This window comes from Hibiscus syriacus, unplaced genomic scaffold, assembly GCF_006381635.1.
Source record: "Hibiscus syriacus cultivar Baekdansim isolate YM2019G1 unplaced genomic scaffold, ASM638163v2 tig00000452_pilon, whole genome shotgun sequence".
Lineage (NCBI taxonomy): Eukaryota > Viridiplantae > Streptophyta > Magnoliopsida > Malvales > Malvaceae > Hibiscus > Hibiscus syriacus.
Genome location: NW_024061787.1, coordinates 2,441,481 through 2,450,165, shown reverse-complemented (window position 1 = coordinate 2,450,165; position 8,685 = coordinate 2,441,481). Strand labels below are relative to the sequence as shown.

The 8,685-nt window shown below is 31.3% G+C and overlaps 1 protein-coding gene across 1 annotated transcript; it reads right to left on the bottom strand.

The window, feature by feature from the left end:
• Positions 1–4,953: 4,953 nt before the first annotated feature.
• Positions 4,954–8,035, bottom strand: LOC120205839 (protein IQ-DOMAIN 1). Its single transcript, XM_039205629.1, has 6 exons — positions 7,814–8,035; positions 7,506–7,574; positions 7,130–7,414; positions 6,101–6,328; positions 5,796–5,915; positions 4,954–5,707 (listed from the first exon to the last, which is right to left on the bottom strand). Exons 2-6 carry the CDS (start codon positions 7,572–7,574, stop codon positions 5,057–5,059), a joined length of 1,353 nt encoding a protein of 450 aa, XP_039061560.1. The 5' UTR covers positions 7,814–8,035; the 3' UTR covers positions 4,954–5,056.
• Between the last annotated feature and the right edge of the window lie 650 nt (positions 8,036–8,685).

Sequence of the window (8,685 nt, the reverse complement as noted above, 5' to 3'; positions counted from 1 at the left end):
GTAGTTTTTAAAAGTTTTTCTAACAAAGTTGAACTTTGAATTTTCTCCATTTTCAAAACGTTTTGTCCCAACTTTATCAAAAGAAGCTTTAAGATCATCAATTTTCTTTTGATGATCATCATTGACCTTTGAAAGTAAATTTTGTAAATCCGAATTTTTCTTTTCAAACTCTTCTAGTTTGATTTGCAAATTTTTGATTTTACTTTCAAGATCGTTGTTGGTTTTGGATATGAGTTTATTTTCATTTTTCAATTTTGAAATATCATTTTTATATTTTAAAAACAATTTCTCATAATCTGAAGCCAATCCATTATATTCCTCTAATAACTCATCATAAGATAAATCATCTAAATCAAATGAGTTAGAGGTTACCTTAGAATCTTCCCCGAATGCCATCAAGAACAAGTTTGCTACTTCTTGTTCCTCTTCATCGAAACCTTCTTCATCGCTCCATGTAGCTACGTGAGTCTTGTGTTTATTCTTTGATTGACTCTTTCTATTTAATTGTGGGCAATCATATTTGACATGCCCCAATTTTTTGCATTCATAGAAAATGATCGGGTCCTTCTCTTTTGGTTCATTTTTGAAGCCTTCATTTCGTTTGAATTTTCTTCCTCGGTTAGGCCTCATCATTTTTCTGAACCATTTAGCAAACAATGCCATTTCTTCGTCATTGTCATCTTCATCCGAATCACTCTCATCTTTTGTTGATTTGAGAGCAACTCCCACGTTCTTCTTCTTCTCTGTCTCCTTCTTTGGCTCGTCTCTTTTCTCAAGGTCTTCCTCTTCTTTAAGCATCATTTCATGCGTGAGGAGAGAGCCAATAAGTTCATCGAGGGTTAGGGATTTCAAATTCTTAGCCTCGATGATCGTCGTCTTCTTTGATTGCCAAGCTTTTGGAAGAGAGTAAACTAACTTTCTTACAATATTGTCATTTGGAATGATTTCTCCATATAATTTGAGGCTATTGACAATCGTGGAGAATCTATCCGTCATAGCTTTGACATCTTAATTGATTTCATCCTGAAATTTTTATATCTATGAGTTAGAAGACTAATTTTAGATTCTTTTACCTCGTTTGTGCCTTCATGAGTGACTTGTAGTTTGTCCCATATATCCTTGGTGGTTTTGCAAAATGAAACTCTCCCGTATTCATCCGGTCCAAGAGCACAAAAGATGATATGAATAGCTTTAGAGTTGAGCTGGAACAATCTTGTCTCTCCTTCACTCCACAACCTCAGGTGAGTAGAGGCTTTGATGTATCCATATTCTATGATGTTCCATGCTCCCATGTCACTTGCTTGAATGAAATACATCATCTATTATTCCAATAAGCATAATTAGCTCCATTGAAGAAATGAGGCTTGTTAACGGGCAATGAATCGAGACCGAAGTCAGAGTTTGAAGTGACGGCCATTGATGACTTTGAAAATCGATGTAACTCTTCCTGAATCGACTCAAGAGGCGATTAAACCTTCAAATGAGTGAGGCTCTGATACCAATTGTTGAGTTAATCGATTAACGGAATCGGCCAAGAGGGGGGTGAATTGGCAATTAAAAAATTGGTGGAAGCTTTTACAGAAAATTGAAAGAAGATGCACAGCGATTTAGAGTGGTTCAACTTTCTCAACCAAAGTCTACGTCCACTACCTTAGCTATCCACAATAAGGATTTTCTAAAAAATTCACTAATTTGTTCTTTCTTTTGAGGCCAAAGAGATAACCTTACAACTCTCTCAAAAATATACCTCAATTCTTGAGAACACTCTTTCTCTAAGAGAAATATACATATTTGCAAACTTACAAGGAAAAACCTCACAAGTTAGATTGTTTGCACAATTCAAGAACAAAGAAAAGAACACTCAAGAATGAATACAATTGAGTACAAGTAGTGTTCTTGAAAGCAAAATGAATATTGAATGAAAAATAGGCTTGAAGTGCTCAAACAATGCTTTCCCTTTGATTCTTACTTGATTCTTGTTTCTTGTTATTTCTTGTTGTTGATCAATGGCTTCTAAGCTTGTTTAAATACTTCTTCAATTGATTCTGAACGTTGGGGATGATTAGTGGAGTCAATAGAGTCGTTTAAGTGTGAAAACAATTAATAAAACTGGTTGGGAGCGTGCGTGCATCGATGCATACACAGGGTGCATCGGTGCATCAAGTGTAAAATTCAAATATTTTAACCGTTGAAACACTTAGTGCATCAGTGCACTAAGTGTGCATCAATGCATAAAATGCATTCGATATTTTGAAAAAGCCTGAGTGCATCGATGCATGGCTGGTGCATCGATGCATCAAATGCATTCGATGTTTTCATAAAACCCTGAGTGCATCGATGCATGATATGTGCATCGATGCATGAAATGCATTCGATGTTCAATTTATTCCATGGTGTATCGATGCATGGATTGGTACATCGGTGCATCACTTTGAAAAATTGATTTTAGGCTTGATTTTGGTTCAAAATACTTTGTGAAAATTGTTTCAAAAATATATTAAGTATAAAACATAATTTTACACTTTTAGTAAGGTTTGAAATTGATCTTGAAAGACTTGGAGTAATAATTTGATATTCGAGTAATTAAATAGAATATACTTAGAAAATCATTTGTAAAATCTTAAAATTCATTTATACTTAATTTTTTATATCGAAACATCAAAATGTTTTCAACATACAGTGAGTGAAATAGTAGAGAGGGTAAAGTTCAATTACCAAACGTATAATTTACCCATTATTATAATAGAAGTAAAACATAATGTTAGGCCCGTCTGGCTTTTTAAAAAACACTTTTAGGTAAAAAAAACTTGTTTCGACCACAAAACCAATATCAAACGGGTAAAAAATTTAAAAAAAATTGTGGTGAAAACGGTGGTTTCAAACCAATGGCAAAAACTAAGGGTCCGTTTGGTTTTATAAAATATAGGTTATTTTTATTTTTCATTTCCTTATAAAATAGAAAACGTTGAAGAAAACGCGTTTAGTTGTAAAATTAAAAAATGATTTATTGAAAATAAAAACAAAAAAAAGTGAAAATATGAAAACATAAAAAAGATGCTTTCAAAATTTCATTAAATTTTTTTGCAAATTTGAAAAATAAGGAAACATGATATCTAGAATTTTAACTTAACTTACACAAGGTTAAATCATTCTAACAATAATTTTTTGATTTAATAATATTTTAAACCATCAAACTTTTATAAAAAAATAATATGGTCCCTAATTTTTTTACACAATATAGTCCTTAAATTAAAATTTTTAATAATTTAATTTTGTACTATTTTTATATTTAATGTATTGAATATATTAATAATTGTTTATATTTTTATATTTTTAATCTAAATAAATTTTAGATTTTTTAAATCAAACAAGTCCTCAAACATTTTAATAATTAATTAAGTCCTTCTACTACATCATCGTCCATTGAGTCCTACCACAACAATATCATGAAGTGTCATATCAAAATTGTAGATTGTCATGTAAGTTTATGAACTATCATGTAAGTGTCGTGACTGCCAACGTTTGATTCCTCTATTTAAAGGGTTAGATTATTTTTTTTCAAGTTTAAGGATCATATTTGGTGCAAAAAAAAAAAAACGTCCAGAGACTACACTAATTATTTTTCCCCAAAAGTTTGAGGGTCTCAATTACCACTAACTATATATTTTTATGTTAATGAAACTATTTTGTGTCATTTATTATAACAAAATTTTGTGTATTGTTTTAAAATTTAATTGATGTTCAATATGCATTAACATTATATTTTTATTATAAATTAAACTAAATTTTGTGTTATGAAATTTCTTATCAATTTTATTGTTTTATATTTACATGATTCACATGTTAAATTTATGTAATAAAGTTTTTAATAATTATAGTTTGATTTAATTATTTAATAGATATTTGTTTATTTCTATTTTAAAAAATTAGATAAAACATACATTTTTACTATTTTAGTTTTGAATTAAAGTTTTTGTTTATACTAACCAAACATGTTTTCTAATTTTCAAAAAGTTGAAAATGAAAACTATTTTTTAAAAACAAAAACAGAAAATGTAAATAAAAAACATTTTATAGAACCGAACGGACCCTAAGATTTCTAGCTTTTTCAATTTCAACTTTGCGTTTGGAATCAATTTATAATTTTACACTTACTAATTCATGAGTTCCACGCAATTATGTATTTACATTTTATTTTAATAACTTAATACTAACATCCTTAAAAAATAATTTATTAATCACTAATTTATTTTAATATTAATTTTTTTAATATTGTTTTTGTCAGAACAAGTATTTAAATTATTATGAAATAATAATTTATTATCCACATGTTAAAATATATTGATAATATATTTTTCTTAATAAAATATTTTTATATATAAAAATATTATTAATGAGTTATCTTAAAATATTTTTTTTATATTTTTATTATAGTTTAAGTTGATATATATTTTATATCATTGTATTACTAAGTGTAAATATAATTTAAATGTTATATTTTTAATTTACAATATGGTGTCTATAATCGATATTTTATTTTTTGAAACTTACTTTTTGACAATAATCTCAAACAGTTAAATTTTAAACTGTACTTTCGTAAAAAAGTTTTAGAAGTTCGTTTCTACAACACTTTTAAAAATCACTTTTCAAAAACGACGCCAAACTAACCCTTGATAGGATTTGTTAAAAATAATTAGCGAGAGAAGAAAAACATAAGAATAGATGGGATGAAATAAATAGTTTGTCCAATTTTTTTAAAAAAATTAAAATATTAATAATTGTCCAGAAAAACCAACGATTAAACAAATTAGAAACAAAATCTCACCCAAAAACTAATACAACATAAATTTTTATTTTATTTTTAGAAAAAAGCACTCGTTAAGAAGAAAAAGATTATCACAAAGACACTACAATGACTTAAGTTGTAAATAACACACTCATGATTATTCAATCTTTCGTTGCAGGTGATAAGGACATCCTTTATTCAATCTTATTTGATGTAGGGTTTTGTATCATCTTTTGTTTTCACCGGTCAACTTGCCTCCCATTGCTCGCTTTATCCACTTTTAGACATCGTAATGTCAATCTTCGGAGGGTCCGAATGTCTCCTATTACTAGCCGGGAATGCCGGGAATGAAAGCCGTCTCTTTGAAGACCCTGCCAATCCCCTGTTTGGTGTGCCGGCTCCCAGAGGACTTGGTACTCGGGACCTGGCTTTTGCTGACTGTGTTGGTGTCATGTAACTCGGAACTCCAGGTGAGTTTGTAAGGCTCTCATCATCTCTCATTGACGAGCCCGCAATGCTACGTCTCCGATAACGATCGGACCGGGCACTGAGTATGCTCCTTGAGTCCTCGTAACCTCCCCAGAGACTCCCCCTTGGACTTGGCAGTCTCGTTTTACCGGAAACCGATGAAATCGAAGATGCCTTTGATGGTGGAGTCAAATGGGATTGACGGCTAGGAAGTCGACTTAACTTCAGAGGTGTCGGAGATGGTTTGTTATCGTTGTTAATATCTCTTAGAGAATAAGCTCTGCTGATTTCACCTATGCTCTTGATTGAACCAAAATCATTGTTATCGATTGTGCTTCTGGTCTCCCACGGTCGGGCTGCCATCCATTGCTCTAACCAAGTCCAACCCCAGTGCGGATTTTTCGGATCCATAAAGGTTAGGTTTACTGATCTAGAACAGTTTTTCCACGATTGCTTTTGAAGAAAACAAAAGGTAGTGTCAACTCCGTAACAATTCGATTCATGATTTTAGATTAGCACTGTAAACAAAAGAACACCATACCTGGTGACAGTATGCATAAGCCAATGCTCTTTCCCTTTTCATAGCAGCTTCTTGCTGTTTTTGTTGTCTTGCTTTGATCTGCTCCTTTGACAGCGTACTATCATTCCAGTCTTCTCCGATCTGAATTAATGTATATGCTGTTTAAATCGAAAATAACAGTAGGAACCATATCTAAATTGCTACTAAGATCGGGGTTAACGGGTTTTCTACAAAGGCAATCCGAATACCAAGAAAACCGAAGGTTGAAGAAGTATTAGGAGATCATGAGCTCAAAGGGTAAAATGTGCTTAAAAAATGAGACTTACAGAAGCTCTCAACTTCTCGAGCTCTTTCTCACATTTCTGTTGAAGATGGTGCTGAAGTGCCGTGTTCTCTTCCGAAATTCTAATCCTCCTGGCACAAATCTCCGACTGCACGCGTGCAAGAGTCTGCATGCATTTTAATGTCGTACTTGCTTGATGTTTGACGTATTGTCCTCGCATCAGCGACTTCAATCTCACCAACCCTCTCAAAGCTCGCAATGCCCTCCTAGCCTGAGAACTCAAATGCAACAACTCGATGCATAAATACAACTAACAGCTCACCGATCGTATAATTCAGGGGAATTTGTGATTATACATCACCATGATTCAAGAACACCTTAAGTTTTCACCACGACTTGAAATTGACATAAATAGCCAGAGATAACCAAATGCTCAAGGCTCGAAACTTTTCTTGATGGCCGAATAAATTAAAGAAAAGCTTGAAAATAAAATTAAAGAAAAGCTGATACAACTAAATGGGGGCATATCAAATTCATTCAAGTATACTGAGCATTTCAAAACCAATGATCTCTTAAGAACTCATCATTTCATAAGGAATAAAACAAGGTCCAATTCAAGCAAAGGCGACGACAAATTTAGCAAAATTCATACATATGTTAGCAAAAACAAAACAACAGTCAAATTCGAAAATCAGGACACATCTAATTTGTGATTATCCATCACACGATTCAAGAACACCTTACGTTTTCACCATGACTCGAAGTCGACGTAAATAGCCCGATATAACCAAATGTGTAAGGCTCGAAACTCTTCTTAAAGACCGAAAATTTCAAGAAAAGCTGATACAACTAAATGGGCTGTATCAAATATCAAGTTCCATTGCAAAGTACAACGAGCATTCAAAAATCAGTAAGAACTTCAACTTTAAGCAATGGTAATGACGATGTTAACAACAGTCAAACACACATTTTCGGATACTTCAATAATGTTTCGATCTTACGTATAAGCATAAGTAATAAATGAGAAGCTAAAACATCGAAAGTAAATAGAGAAGGAAAATGTTATATATACCAAATATCCCCGAAATGCGGATTGAATTTTAATAGCAGCTACTTCCTCGTTCGACTTCCCCGGCTGGCGCGGCTGAGAAGTGAGACGAACAACTTCAGCAGCCGCCTGAGCAGCAGCTACCGCCGCCTCAGCCGCCACAGCGGTGGCGACAGCGACGGAGTAGGCATGTTTGCTTTGCTCGTTTTCAGCTTCTTTCAGCTTTACATCTTCAGTGTCTTCAGGCACAAAAACTGGGCACAAATCTTTGGTTTTTCCGAACCATTTCTTCTTTGATTTTTGAGTTTTCTGGTGAAATTAATTAGAAACAACAAATCTAATGAAAATCAACCCAACAAAAAAAACCCATCCTATAAATTACGAATGAAAACAGTAAAACCTGATCTTTCTTGGAATCAGGGCTCAAAGCTTTCTTCACAATAGAAAACCAGCCACCCTTTTTTCCCATCTAAAAATAATAAAATCGATGGAATTAGAGATAATTTATATATATATGAACTCAATCTAAGAAATGAAGAACTACACAGATTCCAAAAATGGAAGATCTTCATTAAAAACAAAATCCCATATCGAAGTTTCCAAATTTAAACAGTCTTTTTTTAATAATAAAAAAAAAAAAAGAAAACCCAATGCACAGGTCCAGAAGAAAAATATATGTATAAAAAGAAGAGTGAAAATTTTCAGTACCTTTGTACATGGAAAAAAAATTCAGATCTTCGTTAAAAGATTGCAACTTTCATTCTCTCTCTTTATTCCTACTGTGTAATAAGAGAGATAAGTTGAAGTAGATCTGAGCAAAGAAAACTTGAAAGAGAGCAAAAATGGCGGAAAATAATAAAAAGAACAGCTTGGCAATTGCAAGGATATATAAGAAAACGTGGGACCCAAAGTGGACCATGTCCAATTGCATTAAAATGATGATAACAAACATCGAAACATGACTGCTGCGGCAACTACAAGAAATCACATTTAGTCAGTTTTGAATTATTTTTTCAAACTACTTTTTAATAAATATTACTAAATTACATGTTTAGTATCTTAATTATCAGTTTTATTCCATTTTAGTCACTTAATTTTTTTTAAAAAATCCTATCTAATTTTACATTTTGATTTCAGTTTTGTCATTCCTCGTTAAAAATTAAAAAAACTACTGACATATTATTTTAAAAAAAATTAAAAGATGATGTGAAATTATTTTATAGTGATACATCAATATCACCATTAATTTATTAACTGTGAGTTCTAAATATGAAATTAAAACATAAAGTTACATGTAATTTTGAAACAATTTGAGTAAACGAAATAAAAGTGATAGTTGGAGTATTAAACATATATTTTACCTTAAATGTTATATAAAAAGTTATTTTGAAGATTATTTTTAAATATTTTTAAAAGTTTAAAATTACTATAAAAACATATTTTTAGAAGGTAAAATATTTATTATAAAAAATTAAATTTATTATCTGAATTATATTTAGATTGATTAAAATCATTTTTCATACATATATTATAATATATTGTATGCGTTAAAATTATTTTATCATTAAAAAACGTAAATA

What these genes read in the sequence shown, in the direction of transcription:
- LOC120205839 (XM_039205629.1), bottom strand. Translation starts at nt 7,574, where the DNA reads ATGGGAAAAAAGGGTGGCTGGTTTTCTATTGTGAAGAAAGCTTTGAGC. An exon ending in TCGAGAAGTTGAGAGCTTCT is followed by an intron (nt 5,916 to 6,100) that starts GTAAGTCTCATT and finishes ACATTAATTCAG; the next exon opens with ATCGGAGAAGACTGGAATGA. An exon ending in CTTATGCATACTGTCACCAG is followed by an intron (nt 5,708 to 5,795) that starts GTATGGTGTTCT and finishes TTTCTTCAAAAG; the next exon opens with CAATCGTGGAAAAACTGTTC.